The 13,833-nt window shown below is 32.2% G+C and overlaps 1 protein-coding gene across 2 annotated transcripts in view; it reads left to right on the top strand.

The window, feature by feature from the left end:
• TRHDE (thyrotropin releasing hormone degrading enzyme) overlaps nt 1–13,833 on the top strand; it is a 364,357-nt gene that overhangs the window by 209,192 nt on the left and 141,332 nt on the right. Inside the window, exon 6 of one of the 2 annotated variants that reach the window (XM_019748962.2) lies at nt 11,701–11,838. The exons of the other annotated variant lie outside the window; for it this stretch is intronic. Within the exon in view, the coding sequence (XP_019604521.1) occupies nt 11,701–11,838 (138 nt within the window). The remainder of the gene's footprint in view (nt 1–11,700; nt 11,839–13,833) is intronic. 2 annotated transcript variants of the gene reach the window in all.

Below are 13,833 nucleotides of genomic sequence, written 5' to 3'. Positions count from 1 at the left end.
ATTCATAGAAATATTACAGGGAAAATTAACCATTTATTTTCTTTTCAAGTAAGAGTATTTTGTAAGCAAAATATTCCAGCTTGCTAAAAATTGTTGGATATCACTTGGTAAACCAAAAAAAATTGCTAACACCAAAAATTTATACCAAAATGATGCTATGTTCTGTTAGGCATCATCGTTCTCGAATACATATTATTGGCAATAGCAGATACTACCACTGTTTAATCTGTCTCTTTTACTACCCCTGGTGAAAATGTTTATCTTCCTACAATATATGAATTATGTGACATCAGATATTATTCAGCGTTTTCCAAAATCTGTTAAAAATAATTTGCTTTGCAAATCTCTAACATGAACACAACCAAAAATGACAGTTAGGGACTAAGTGGGCAACCAGAGAATAATTCATTAATTTTCTAATGATTAATCATCCTTAACCGGGCAACTATGTATTAAAAGACATCAGGACACAGCTCATTTCTAAGCAAGGAATGACTGTCTCAGCCCACAACACTTTATGGGATTTTTTTTTTCTTTTCATCAAGATTCCTTTAATACTGTTGAGATGTTACAAGACAAGTCTGTCAGAAATGAAAGTAGTGAGTTCAAGTGCTACAAATGAAAAAATGCAAAAGAGCTTCCTGTAAAGAGAAGACAGAGGAGAGAGAGAGAGAGAGAGAGAGAGAGAGAGAGAGAGAGAGAATAATATGAGGTTAATGGCGATTTTGCCTCAATTACTCCAGTAACACTTGTTATAATAAAGACTTATGTAGCATTTTCTGTGTCTTTAAACACTTTGTATGTATTTATCCTCTGTGAAATAGAGCAAGACATTCTGCTAGGAGTCTTGAGAAAACACATTTTTATTATCATTTTTCTTAAGTGTTTGAAAAGTATGGTAATGGCTGGACCTCTTACAGTCCACCACTTTGGCAACTCTCCTCAACAGTGAATCCAAAAAAATAATTTGGGGTAGAACATGTTTTGGCACTATGTTGAATAACCTCTGTGGAGGTTATTTAAGTCACAAATTTAAGTAAGTCCCTTTTTAAAACTATTCATATTCTTACCTTTTTTATTTCTGGGATTGATGAAATAAAATTCTTTCTAATGATTAGAGTGTCCAATTTGTGTCATATTTGTCTTTAAAAATGAAGATACGTGGGAATGCTTTTTTTCTTTAAGAACCTACTTCAAATACATCTGTGTCCAATTAATTCCTTTAATCATTTTATTTTCATTTCTCTAAATTTATAATCCAGTAATGCTTTTCTTGAATGTTGTTACTAGTATACTAGTTCAATAATTTTATATAAACTAATTTTATGGACTGCTGCCACTTTTTTGCCATTCCATTCAGTCATACATTTTATCCATTCTATTTAATTCATTCAAAGAATTATTCAGCACCTAAAATGAAGCATTCAATTTTGTTAATTTCCGTGGAATAAACCTCATGATATTATTAGCATGGAACTGCTATATATCAATTTCTTATGTACACTGTATTTTATCTTTATTGTAAAGGTTTCAGTGAGTAGATGTAGATAAATTCAGATTTTTTTTTTTTTTTTTGGCTCTTAGTTGACCAACCATGCCTCTGTCAGAAATTGCTTTGTTTATGGAGTAGCTCAAAAACATAGATCCATAACCTCAATCAGACTGTTCATATTCTTGGATATATCTGGAAAATAAAATTTAATACTGTAAGCCTTAGCAGGTTAGCCAAATGATGAAACAATTAGAACATTTAGCTACCTATTTTTATTTTTCTATAACATGGCTCAAACATGTTCTCTAATATTTACTCAGATTTACCTAGTTACAATAGCCATTATTTTTCTTTAAGATTTTGAGTAATCTGGCAACAAGTGTAAAGTTTTAACAGGCTAGGCTATTTGATGAACTGACCATTTATATCATAAATATTTAAATTAAAGTACATAAAAATGTGGTATTTAATAAATTTCATTCATCAAGTTAATATTTTTGCTACAGAGTTAGGTCATTTGAATTATTATTTATTTCGCAAATTAAAATAACTTAAATGAATTAACCACTTGGTAAACGTGTTAATAACTTCTGGGTGGTGATTAGCTTATCCTTGAATTCTTCCAGATTTGAATGGTATAAGAAAGTTTCCGTTAGCATTTAAACAGAAATTTAATTTAAGACGATTAATCAGTATGCATTTAAAAATATTCTGAATTTTATCAATTAAATATTATAGTGCCTTCGACTGGTTATTATTAATGTACCTGCAAAATAGAGATTCATTGTGATGAATGTGAGAAACAAATGTGTATCAAAAGAGATTGGCAAATTTGATTTTATTGAAATGTCTTATCAACTTGTCAAAAAATTAAGCATAGAAATAGAGGAAAAGATTCATATTGCCAAAGTAGAGGTAGGATTTTTGAAAAGACGAAGAGACTATTATCTCTCAAAAGCTTAAAGTCTACGAAGAGGATCCTGAAGTGACATATAGAAGAGTGGGAATGAGTTCATGTTATCTAGCCAAGGATAGGAGGTAAATCTCCCCCACTAAATAATATGCTTCCTCTAGTTAGGGACTGTTTATTTCTCCATTATTTCTCAGCATTTAATTCAAAGTATAGCATCTATGAGGGTCTTAATAATAAAAATCTGGATAAAAGTTAACAAAAAAATTATGAAAGGAAGGTCAATAAATCATTTGTGAAAGATTATAACAGTTTCTCTATATTAGGAACTCATTTGTTGAATTAAAAAGAATATTGACTTTAAAATTATATGAAACTACATTGGAGAAATGTTTGAAGGAAAATAGAGGGAAAGGAGTCAAGGAATCCTAAACAAAATAAAGGGAAGTGAAATGATATGAACATTGTAAGGGGATTATATGAATGCACATGGCATATGGTGACTGTTCATAGATTTTTTTTGTTTGTTTGTTTGTTTTGGGGGCTGCTGGAATCAGAAAGAGCTATGTAATTAGACAAACTGTAATTGTTACTGTGATTGGCATTATTTGAAGTACTTTCATGATTGTTTCTTAAGGCCCAGGATTATCATAATTAATAAAAATGTGAGTGACTAAATTGGTGGTAACTTCTGCCATATAAATATTGTTACATCTTTAAGCATCTTGAGTAGGTAAGTGTGCAGAACGTTTAGAATTTGGTTGTATATAATGCAGTACATTTTGTGTTCCATCTTAGAATTTTCCCTCAGCTGTGTCACATCTTGGATAATATGAGACATGACACATTTAGCTTGGATATTACAAACAAAATATAAAGCAGCTGAAGGATGTAGTCATTGAAGAGACTCACGATTTAACTCACTCTCTGTGTTAGCCATGTTTGAGAGTACGGCAGTTCATAAAAACCTATGCAGGGAGTTATTTGGGGTTATGAGAAGCTTATAAAAATCATCCAAGATGTTCACAGAAATATAATTGCTTTTTTGTTTATGGATTGATTAAGTCATCTTAGAACATTGGTAGCTTGGCAGTGGATGAAATATGGTTGATAGTTAAAAGAAATAACTTACAGAATGCATTTCAGTTACTTAAGTATAAAGCTTGTGTGAAATCACAGAATAATGTTATATCAATAGAGATCTGTGTGGATTATTGTATTCATATACCACTTTCTGTAAAAAATTATGTAAACAAATACAGAGATACAATTTTCAGTATAGTACTTATTTCATTGTAGGCATTAATGGTGATTATTTTTAAAATTTATTATTCAATGCCTACTGTATATATGTGTTTACACAAGTTTGATTTTACTATAAGTGGACTGCTTTAACAAGCTGTGCATGACAATGATTAACATCTTGTATATGTGCATTTTAAACATGAGATTTTGAAATGTTATTTTTAAAGTACATTATTTTATGGAAGCAACATTTATTTTCATTAGCTCTTTAGTTTTATTTCATCTATCAATGTGATCAGTGTCTGTAAAATGTTAATCAGCTAAATAATGATATACTCTTTCACAATACATCTAGCTAACCTTCAACTGAGTAAAGCTTAAAATATCTTTGGGCATTTTAGAAATTTATAAAGGTAGGCTGACAATATAAAATTACAGAATAAAATTCTTTTAAAATTTTAGGAAATGAGGTGTTCAAATAATTCCTAATTTTTATAAATATGGCACGTGTTAATGTGTTTTAAAAAGATGATAACTTTGGTTGTTTCTATGTCTTGGCCACTGTAAATAAAGCTGCAGTGAACATTGGAGCACATATGTCATTATGGATAAATGTTTTCAGATTTTTTGGGTAGGTACCCAGGAGAGGGATTGCTGGGTCATATGGTAATTCTATTATTACGGTGGCCAAGACATGGAAACAACCCAAATGTCCTTCTATAGATGAATGGATAAAGAAGTTGTGGTGTATATACACAATGGAATACTATTTGGCTATAGGGAAAGATGAAATAGTACCATTTGCAACAACATGGGTGGATCTTGAGATTATAATGCTAAGCAAAATAAGTCAGACAGAAAAAGTAGAGAACCATATGATTTCGCTGATATGTGGTATATAAAACTGAAAACAACAAAAGAACAAGACAAACAACAAATGAAGAAACAAAAACTCATAGACATAGACAATAGTTTAGTAGTTACCAGAGGGTAAGGGCGGAGGGAGGTGGTAGAAGAGGGTAAACAGGGTCAAATATATGGTGATGGAAGGAGAAATGACTCTGGGTGGTGCACACACAAGGTGATGTATTACAGAACTGTACACCTGAAATCTATGTAACTTTACTAACAAGTGCCACCCCAATAAGCTTTAATAAAAAAAAAAAGATGATAATTGCAAAGTTATAGAGATAGCACATAAATAAAACCCAATGAATATTTCTCTCCAATACATTTGCTTTTCTTGTTTGCATTCTTTATTTTATTCCTCTGCTTAACCTTTGTCATGATTTGAGTAAGTCATGAAAGAACAAGAGTAAAAAAGCCAAACTGTGCATTGCTAGATATACACGTATTCCTTGTTCTAGCCTTGCATAAGCAAAGGCTTCGGATTAGTAATGATTCATGTGGCATTTTGTGTAACCTATGAAATCTTAAATGTCTTTGTCTCATGGTAGTATAGATTTCCAGAAAGGTAAACCATTAATTAGATATCTTATTTTTTTCTCTTTATCATAGATCGGTTGAAGTTGAATCAACATAGTCACAGACACTGAAAACAGATATTTACCTATATCTTTCCCTCTGCTCTCTACTCCCATTGTACTTTGTGCTACTGGTACTTCACCCATCACATAGCCTTAACGAGCTGTATGTTTATCTGTCTTCCCTAGCATAGTTGGTGTTGCTTGGAGGCAGGAATTGTGCCCCAATTGTGTTTATTTCTCTAGCCTCTAACACAAGACATATATATGAAGCAGTCAATAAACATGTATGGAATTAAATTACATTGTGCAAATATTTTTATCAGACATTCTTATTGGTTTGACTCCAAGAATTATGAAAGTGTCTTTATCTAGGTTTAAGAGTATACCGTGATATTAAAAACTTGAATAAGACTTTACATAAATGAGTGAAATACTGAAAAAGGAAATATTTGTATCTATTTGGATATCTATATGTGTATCTACATTCATATCTATATCTATGTCGATATTTATGTCTATGGCTATAATTTAGTCATACATTTTGGAATTCCAAACTAAATGCCCCATTTGATCACTATTGGTCATCCCAAAATTGAACTAAATTTTAGAGAAGTAATTGGTACAATATCTTTTGGTCACAAAGAAGAAGCCCACATCATGTGTTATTTGAGCATAATTATGCAATGTTTTCCTACTTTTGTTTCTAGTTGCTTCTCAGTCTGGCTCACTTTCCACTCTTTATTCATAGTTATCTCTCTAAATGTTGGTCTGATGATGTCACTTTTAGCTTCCCCAATGTGGCATGGAAGATCCTCGATGATTTTGTTCTTGTCTATCTCTCTGTGCTAATCATTAGTCATTTACCTTATTATACTCTCTACCTTCTGCCACACAACACTCTGGTCTCCCCAACAGATCATGCTGTTTCAGGCCTCCATGAGTTTCCCCAGATATTCCTTTCCATCTAAAATGCCGTTTTCTTCTGTATCCACCCAGAAAACTCAACTCAACCTTAAAGATTCGCGTCAAACTATCAGTTCAGAAGCTTTTTCCTGCTTTCCCTTAGGCAGAATAAATCACAGCCTTCCCTGTGTAGTCAACTATATCCTGAACCTACCTCCATTTTTACACATAGCAGGTGATGTTTTAATACTTGTGTTTATCGTTGCCTCTTTCTTTAATACTATAAAATCTTTGAAGGTTGCATCCCTGTCTTTGTATCTCTATCCCCAGAACCAGACATACCATTTTGGATATAGCAGGTGCTCAATAAATATTTGTGGAACACATTCCCTTATTTAATCTTCACAACCACATATGTTTAAAAATGAGAGTGCTGAGGTCTAAAAAGAATGAGTAACGTGCTCAAGGTCATACAGCTAGTGAATGGCAGATATTCTTTTTCCAGCCTAGGACTCTGTCATCAAGTTTGCTGCAGTCTCGTCTTCTAGGAATACCAAATGAGCCATTTGTGTTCAGATCCATCTTCCCAGAAAATTAAGTCCTAGTTACTGCTCTAATGTAACCCACATTTGCCCTGGGAATTTTTTTCTGCCTGTGAACACCTCGCCACTACATGAGTTGGCTCAGGCTTGGCTCTCATCTTCCTTGTCTAGTTTGATGTATCTGACTTTCTTTTATCTCTATTCAGATTATTCTCAAATTTTTTTTTTCTTTTTTTTTTTGGTGCAGAGTTAAAGTCTCTTCCTGGTATTGCTTTTCACCAGAAATTGCCAGCCTTATTATAGGAACTTGAGGACAGACCTACTTTTCAATAGAACTTCCTCTTTTCCCACTCATCACCATGACTGTGGCTAAACCAGGCATATTCACTTTTAACCCTGTAGACCCTGACATGTTCAGGTAGGAGCCATTTTGAGACATCAAGGAATATAATTTCTTCGGTATATCTAATATCATGATAAGAATTCTTAATAACATTCTTTACATATAGTACTAAAAACCAACATAAGACACGGTAATATTATAAGAAATAATTTAAAAACAGAGTGGATTCCTTCTGAGATTTCATTTATATTTTTATACAAACTACAATGTATTGCCAGAAGTTGTTTACGTTTGACTTCTTATCTGAGACCCAGGCTTTTACTTCCAGTTGCTTGCAGCATATTGCTTTTTGGAAGTGCACTGTCACATTCCTTGTAACATCTAAAATTGATGTTTTTAGCTTGCCCTCCAAACCAAACTTTTCACTTCTCCATTTCTGTCTATAGATGCTCCCTCCCCAACCTTTAAAAAAATTGCATCAAATCTAAAAGCCATGTAGTTATCTCTTAGTATTTCCTGTCCATCATCTACTAAGGGACCCAGGCATCAAGACATCAATACGAGTCGATTTTTCATTCAAAATATACAGACCAAATAGTCCTTCAGCAACAGCATGTTCTACTACATTACCACATCCCCACTTAATAGAAGAGCCACTTTCTGTCTTCCGTCTCTACATACATCAAGCCATCTTGTATACCACAGATTAATTTTCCCAAGACACTATTTTTATGTTATTATGTGTGCTACTGCCTATTTATTACAAACAAACTCTTCAGCCTGATAACTGAGGATTCACAGAGTAGCTTCTTCTCATGTTTCTTCTGACTGGATTTTTCTTATTTTCTTTTTTTAGCTATTTCCCTCATTCATCTGAGTAATCCTTCATCCTTCAATAACCCACTTTAATGTCACTACCTCTGTGAAGCCTTTTCTGAACTAATTAATCATTTCACCTTTTGTGTTTTATAACATCCATCATATTATAATACAATTAGCTTTTTATCTGTTATTCTCTTGTACTTTGTCTTCCAGGTTAGGACTAGGTTTTACGTATATACAGAGGGTGCCAAAAAAATGTATACACATTTTAAGGATGGAAAAAACTATTAAAATTATGCTGATTGTAACCACTTTGAACACCTCTTGTAATTGCAGAAGTCAAATGTGACTTGTATTCATCTTTTGTTATTGGTTTATATTAAGTATTACAATTTTAGTACAGTTTTTTCCTTTCTTAAAATGTGTATACATTTTTTTGGCACCCTCTGTATTTATTCCCAAAACACAGTACAATATCTGACATGGAATAGGAATTTAATACATGTTTGTTGAATGAATGAATAAAATAATAGTGGCTTTCTTCTTTTCCATGTATTATTCTCAACTCAGTGCATTTAGTCACACTTTGTTTACTTTTCTGATAGCCTTTGCATTATTCCCCCAAAATTCAAATGCAATATATTGTTGAAAATAATTCAATATGATATGATATATTCAATACTATTGGACTATTTAAATGTAGACATGTATGCAACAACTCCAAGGAATATATATATTAAAGTGGTAAGATTTATTGTTACTGTTAACATTAAACTTCTTGTAAATAGATTTTAAATTTCTCCATTTTACCTTATTGTGCTGCTCTTTGAAAGTGGCAGAATGGCTTATCTCGGTGTCCTTAAAATATAAAGTAAAATAAAAACTAACTGTTGAATGTTCCCATGAATACATATATTATTCCCTACACACACACACACACACACACACACACACACACACCAACTTTAAAAGTTCCTTCAAGGGTCATATCAAATTCTACCTCTTCCATTAAACTGTCCATAAATAGTTGTGTTGTCCTATTATTTATAAAATAATATTTCCATTATTTTTCTCATAATTCTTTAGCATATCTAATTTGTAAGATAAAACTATTTTGTTCACTGTGGTTAACTATTTTGTTTTATCTCTTATCTCACATTACAGCTAAAATTTATTTAACTTTATTTTTAAACTTTGTAGTCTCAGGTCAACAGTAGGCAATTAATCAATACTTAGTAATTTTGGTGTTATTGTTGTTGATAAGAAGGAGAATGAGGGCCCCAGCCGGGGACTGACAAGCTAAATTCATTTCTTATTTTGTCGTGACACAGGTCCTTATAAAAAATTAGCACCTTTTCTCCTGGAAACTCTTTGTAGTTATGTTAAATTGGGTTTGCCTCTGGCTAGAATTTCCTTTTTTCCTCCTTAATTTAGGTAGTCTCTCTCCTGAGCTTTTCGAGTGCTCTTCTGGCAGGCTTTTCTTTTCTTTTCTTTTTTTTTTTTTCTTCTCTTTCTCTCTTAGTCTCTTCTAATGCCTTTTTTCTCAATTATACAATATCATCTCCCCAACAATGTAAAAGATGAAGTTTTTGTTAATGACTTAACACAACTAAATTTAAACACTGCTTCTTGAAATTTACTGACTAGACAAAAGTTTGTTTTTGTTTTTCTCCAGAAGCATGAAGCAAAATATTATGTACAATTTATATTGTACATAAACTTCCTTAAAAAAGAAAGTTTCATTTTTGAAATTTACCTTAGATTTTATTTTTATAATTACATAGCCATTTACTTTATACCATTTAAAAAAATTACATCTAGGAAATCAAGGTATGTTTGCTGAATTTTAATATTGATCAATATATATTTATAGTTGCTAAATATTAATAATTAGGATTCAAATAAAGCACCATTTTAAGTTCATTTTACACTGTAATTTTTTATTAGATGTTTGAGTGACATAAAGAAACGCGCAATCACTATTTGAAAAATTGAATATTATTTTATCTTCAGAATGAAAATCACCTTTTCAACTGGTACTTCTTATAAATAAAAGTGTTCATTGGTCACGTTGAAGTATAATTATACACTTCATGATTCCTCCAATAAATTCCAATATCAAATAATTTTAAAGTGCATTTTAAAATTGAATGAGTAACAAGATTACATACCTGCTTAAAAGTAACACTAACATTTTTATTTTGGAAATGCATGATTTTCTCTTATTCCGTATATCTAGGCTATTTGAGATCTTTTCTTTGCTTTTTAGTGGGTTTAAAATGAGAGATGTAAATATCAATCTTTTTATTCAAATTTTACATCACAAGATCCAATTCCATTCTCCTTAATTCGTTTTGAATTAAGAGCTTAATTTGAGGAGAAATATAGTATATTAATTTGTCATATTTGTTAATTCATTGTAAATTTGACCTTTTCATTGTGGCTTCTCAGCGTCTGGTATAGCTGTCTGGAACTCAGAGTGACTTTTGGTTCTGTCTTTGTTATATTGTCTTCTTTGATGGAACATAGACCATTGATTTGAAACTCTTAGGCCAAATAAAAAGGACTGACGAAATTAATAAATATAGTCCACAGACTATAAAAAATAAACTATTGGAAAATAAACCTTGCCGTATATCATTAGATGGCTAATTAATTAAATTATTGAGTAAATATACTAAATCACTGAGCAAATGATGAGCAAAAATGTTTCTTTAAAGCCAGATTTAAAGTAGCACACACATATATACCGAATTAACTGTTGTTTTATCACCATATTTATTCTCTGTTTTCATTTTTTTAAATCCAGGATTGGTGTACGCTGAGCTTGAAATTACAATTCATTCGGAAATGACATGCTGTTTATCTGCTGGCTCAAAACTAGGAGGTTCCAGGAATGAGTTCAGAATTAGTTAGAGCAATTTAAGTGTGGCAGTCTTTAATCTCTGTAATGATATTCCTCAGGTCCCAACTACCTAGGGGCTATTTAGCTCTTGTTATCTCTGGGAACTTCTTTTTTCTTTCCCTCCTCCCTCAATGTAGGCAAGAGGCTGGGAGGACTAATAGCTGCCAGCAATTTTGTTAACAAAACTCAAGCTGTTTCTTTAAAGCAGGCTTCTTATGACAAAACAAAACAAAACAGAGGGGTACTTTTTCTTTACAGTTGATTCCTAATATAGTAAATCAGCTTTTATTAGAGGAAATACTAATGTCTCAACAATGCACAGAAGTCTCACGATTTTGTCTGTTTTCACAACTTTATGGTAATAGATTATTAATGTCAATTACCTCCACTTTACATCCGTTATTCTGAATTCCCATGTACACTATATGTCCACAGATATTATAGCTTATTGTCAATATGCCTTTTATTGTTTGTTGTGGTCTCCTGAAATTCTTTCAGAAAGTGTGTGTGTGTGTGTGTGTGTGTGTGTGTGTGTGTGTGTGAAAGAATAGAGAGAGAGAGCACAAAAAGAGAAGAAAGAGAGGGATAGGGAGAGGAAGACTGAGCTATTCAAATGGTACTAGAAATAAATGGTGTAAGTAGCAAAATAACACTGGAATTTTAGTTATTATTCTTACATTGAATTCAACTGAAAAGTTTATTTGGGACTGGAATTGTAGTCTTGACCCTGCAGAATGCACAAATGAGCTTAGTCAGTATCACTATGTGCCCGCTGTCCAAATTGGCTGTTACCACTGTTAAAGCAAACAGAATCCACTGTTTTTATCTGTTTGTAGTTCATTAATTTTGTTTCATGTACTCAAATCAACCACTTTAATTTTAGAGTAAGTTAAGGGGCGTTTTATGTGCTGGGTTCTCTTTAGAGTTAAGTCTCGCCGTGGAGGCTGAGGACCATCGTCAATGAAGTAACACACATTCTGTTCCTGTTGTCACAGGCATTCTGTCACAGCCATGAATCACCTATGATATTGCCCTGTCTACTGTATTGCAGGAAAAGCAGAGGTTTCTGACAGACGTTCTGCATGAAGTGATGCTGCTGGACGGCTTGGCCAGTTCCCATCCAGTATCACAGGAAGTGCTACAGGCAACAGATATTGACAGGGTGTTTGACTGGATCGCATATAAAAAGGTGGGAATAGATAAGACCCAAGTGCCAACTGGATATTTCAGTATCCTGGGGTAGCCAAACTCTTTCATGCTACATATATTGTATTCTTCTCTTCTTCCTGGCAGATAGAAAGGGACTGTGGTTAGAAAACAGAGTCACCAGGTTCATGTCATTTTATGACTTAGGACTCTGCTTTATAAATCAGTAAAATGAAGATGAATGTTTGCGAAATAATGCATAGAAATATTGGGAGTGTTAATGAATAAATATTTGGAAACTTGATATGAAGTTGCTGTCTGTATAAATGGTGTAATGTAAATGCCAGTTTTAATATCATTAATAAGAGAACTGACCTATATTGTGACAGATTATTTTTCACCAATGCCTGTTAAATACTTAACTTTGAAACAGGTGTAGGCAGTGACATGACATGTATTTTATAAACCCCGTTTAAGGGAGATTTGGGGGATAAAGCTTCTTTCTGGATAATAACCGTAATAAATGAAAATTTAAAGACTAGATTTCGAATGGGGAGATTTTTGGCCAAGGACCAGACCTGGGAATAAGATACATTATGAAATTTTTCCCATTGTTACTTAGGTTAGGATTTTCCTAATATCTGTATCTTTTAGTTCTAATTTTAATATGAGCATGTGCATCTCAGTATTTAACACTTAGTAGCCACTTAATAACTGTTAAAATACTGTTAAAGTCTATTTCATCTTCGGTGTAGATTGAATTGCATTTATGCGATTTCTACGTGCTTTATTGATTTAATATTTTAAGTTTTTAAAAAAAGTTGCTAATTTTTTTTTCTAAAAAGGAAGATACTACTGTTTATAACTAGAGATCAAATAATAATTCATCAGAATTCTTTGGGAGAGTGATTTAGATAAATGGTTTTACATTCAAGAAATGACTATCTCAATGATTATTAGTTAATATTGTATGCCATAATATATAAAGATGCGAATTGTGTTATAAAATATCTTTTCAAATAACTTATTGCACTGGCTCAAAAAGAGTATTTTTTAATTAAAATTTTTTTCAATTACACTTGACAGATAGCATTATATTAGTTTCAGGTGTATAGCATAATGATTAGACGTTTGTATAACTTATAAAGTGATCACCCTGATAAGTAACACAAAAGGTGTTTTCGATGTTTCATAAAAATAAGTGGAAGTGTAGAAACATACTTATTTTTTTAAATCTTTGTTAAATTTATTAGGGTGACATTGGTTATAAAATTATATAGGTTTCAAGTGTACATTTCTGTAATGCATCATTTACATATCGAAATGTGTGTTCACCACCCAAAGTCAATTCTCCTTCCATCACCATATATTTAACCCCCTTTACCCTCTTCTGTTCCTCTCCCCCCTTACTCTCTGGTAACTACTAAACTGTTATCTGTGTCTATGAGTTTTTGTTTGTTTGTTTGCTTGTCTTGTTCCTTTGTTGCTTTCATTTTTATATCCTACGTATGAGTGAAATCATATGTTTTTCGACTTTTTCTTTCTGACTTATTTTGCTTAGCATGATAATCTCAAGATCCATTCATGTGGATGCAAATGATAGTATTTCATCATTTCTTATGGATTATTACTATTCTGTTGTATATATGTACACATCTTATTTATCCAATCATCAGTCGAAGGACACTTTGGCTGTTCTCATGTCTTGGCCACTGTGAATAATGCTGCAATGAGCATAGGGGTACATATATCTTTACAGATAAATGTTTTCAGATTTTTAGGGGCAGATATCCAGAAGAGGGATTGCTAGTCCTATGGTAATTCTATTTATAATATTTTAATATTTTGAGGAAACTTCATACTATTTTCCAAATTTTATTTTTCTCAAATTTATTCCTAAGTATTTTCAATGAAATACTTTCTATTGATATATTTGTCTTTCTGTGCACCAATACCACCAGTCTTGATTGCTGTAGCTTTATAATAATCTGTGAAATAAGGTTGCTAGTTCTCCAATTTTGTTCTTCATGTTTTGTTT

This window comes from Rhinolophus sinicus, linkage group LG02 (assembly GCF_036562045.2).
Source record: "Rhinolophus sinicus isolate RSC01 linkage group LG02, ASM3656204v1, whole genome shotgun sequence".
Classification (NCBI taxonomy): Eukaryota; Metazoa; Chordata; class Mammalia; order Chiroptera; family Rhinolophidae; genus Rhinolophus; species Rhinolophus sinicus.
Note: the sequence above shows the minus strand (reverse complement) of the source record. Positions and strands in the feature narration are given on the sequence as shown.